Source organism: Bison bison, unplaced genomic scaffold (genome assembly GCF_000754665.1).
Source record: "Bison bison bison isolate TAMUID 2011002044 unplaced genomic scaffold, Bison_UMD1.0 scf7180017864516, whole genome shotgun sequence".
In the NCBI taxonomy this organism is placed as follows: Eukaryota; Metazoa; Chordata; class Mammalia; order Artiodactyla; family Bovidae; genus Bison; species Bison bison.
Window position 1 is genome coordinate 2,160,354 of NW_011495069.1, and position 1,318 is coordinate 2,161,671.

Here is a 1,318-nt window from a genome sequence, read left to right on the forward strand (position 1 = left end):
AGCCGCTCACCTCGACCAGGCGCCCGATGTTGGCTATGTGTGGAGAGCAGTCACTCACGGTCTCATCCTTCTCCATCTGCAAGGGAACAGGAACACGGCTGAGTCAGGGCGCCGGGTGGGGGCGGCTGCCGGGGTGCACAGAACCTGCTGTCCTGGCTGTGGGAAGCCCGGCACGAGGGTCACAGGCCTGTCTCCAGGGGCATCTCCGGTGCCACAGCACAGCCCTCCCTGGGCCCATGGCGGGAGGGCACTCGTGTGGCTTCGGGCCGTGATGTCACAGGTGAGCCTCTAAGGCGCCTGCCAGCTGCGGCTGTGCCTGGCAGCTACAGAGGGAGGGGTTGGGGGGGGGGCGGGCAACAACCCAGGTGTCAGACAGGAGACCCCAGGCTCAGGCCGAAGCGGTGACTTGCCCAAGGTCACACAGGCGGGGAAGGCAGAGCCCGCGTCAACGTCTGCCCGCTTCCCAGCCTGTGTTCCGTCTACTCCCGCTGAAGGTGCGGCTCCTCCTGGGGAGTGCGTGGCCAGAAAAGGATGCGCACCATCCACCCAGGCGGCCTCTTACACGCGACCTACGGCTAGGAAAGCGCTGCACAAGAGCCTGCGCTTAGCCGTCTGGCGGCCGAGCCCCTGCCTCCCTCAGGCCACGCCCGTCGAGGGGGCACAGCTCTGTGCTCCCGCTTTCCTGTGGCTCATCTCAGTCCTCTTCTCCTCAAATAACTCTCTCAAAGGTGCTCCGCTAGTTTTCAAATTGTCCAATGACTGTTTTGAACTCGTGTCTCTTTAGTATTTAATAATATAGACGGCCCTTCTGCAGGGACGATGGGCGTTCTGCAGGGACGATGAGGAGGGGTGCCCAGCGAGTTGGTTCTGCCCAGGGGTGAGCCCTCTGAGGGCTGACAGGAAGGAGGAGAAGGCAATGAGGCCCCTGATGTGCACGCTGAGTCACGACACGGCACCATGGCTCTCCCCGCAACTCCTCCCCACGTTTAGGGCTTATTCTCTCCACGATCACACATCCCTTCAGGGCGGATGCGCCTGTGACACTCACAGGCGCCGAGCGGATCACTGAGCGCAAGATGCCGTCCAACCCGACTGGCGCCCGACCGCAGTCACTGCTGCTGCGGAAACAGACTCTGGAAGCGACCGAAAAACGGACGAGGAGACAGGAGCCGGATCAGGAAGGCAAGAGCGCAGGATGAATTCAGATCAGTAAAACAGCAGAGCGAAGGTGGACGGCTAACTACCTTCAGAGCCGGAAGAACAGGGCAGGGCAGACCTGCAGTGGACGGCGGTCCATTCAGAGGCTAAAGGCCTCCGT

The 1,318-nt window shown here is 62.3% G+C and overlaps 1 protein-coding gene across 2 annotated transcripts in view; it reads right to left on the bottom strand.

Moving 5' to 3' along the window:
- The window catches only part of CAPZB (capping protein (actin filament) muscle Z-line, beta), an 84,606-nt gene that overhangs the window by 5,142 nt on the left and 78,146 nt on the right, over nucleotides 1-1,318 (bottom strand). For both annotated transcript variants that reach the window (XM_010829940.1, XM_010829939.1), the window contains exon 7: nucleotides 11-76. In XM_010829940.1, coding sequence (XP_010828242.1) covers nucleotides 11-76 — 66 coding nt within the window. The remainder of the gene's footprint in view (nucleotides 1-10; nucleotides 77-1,318) is intronic.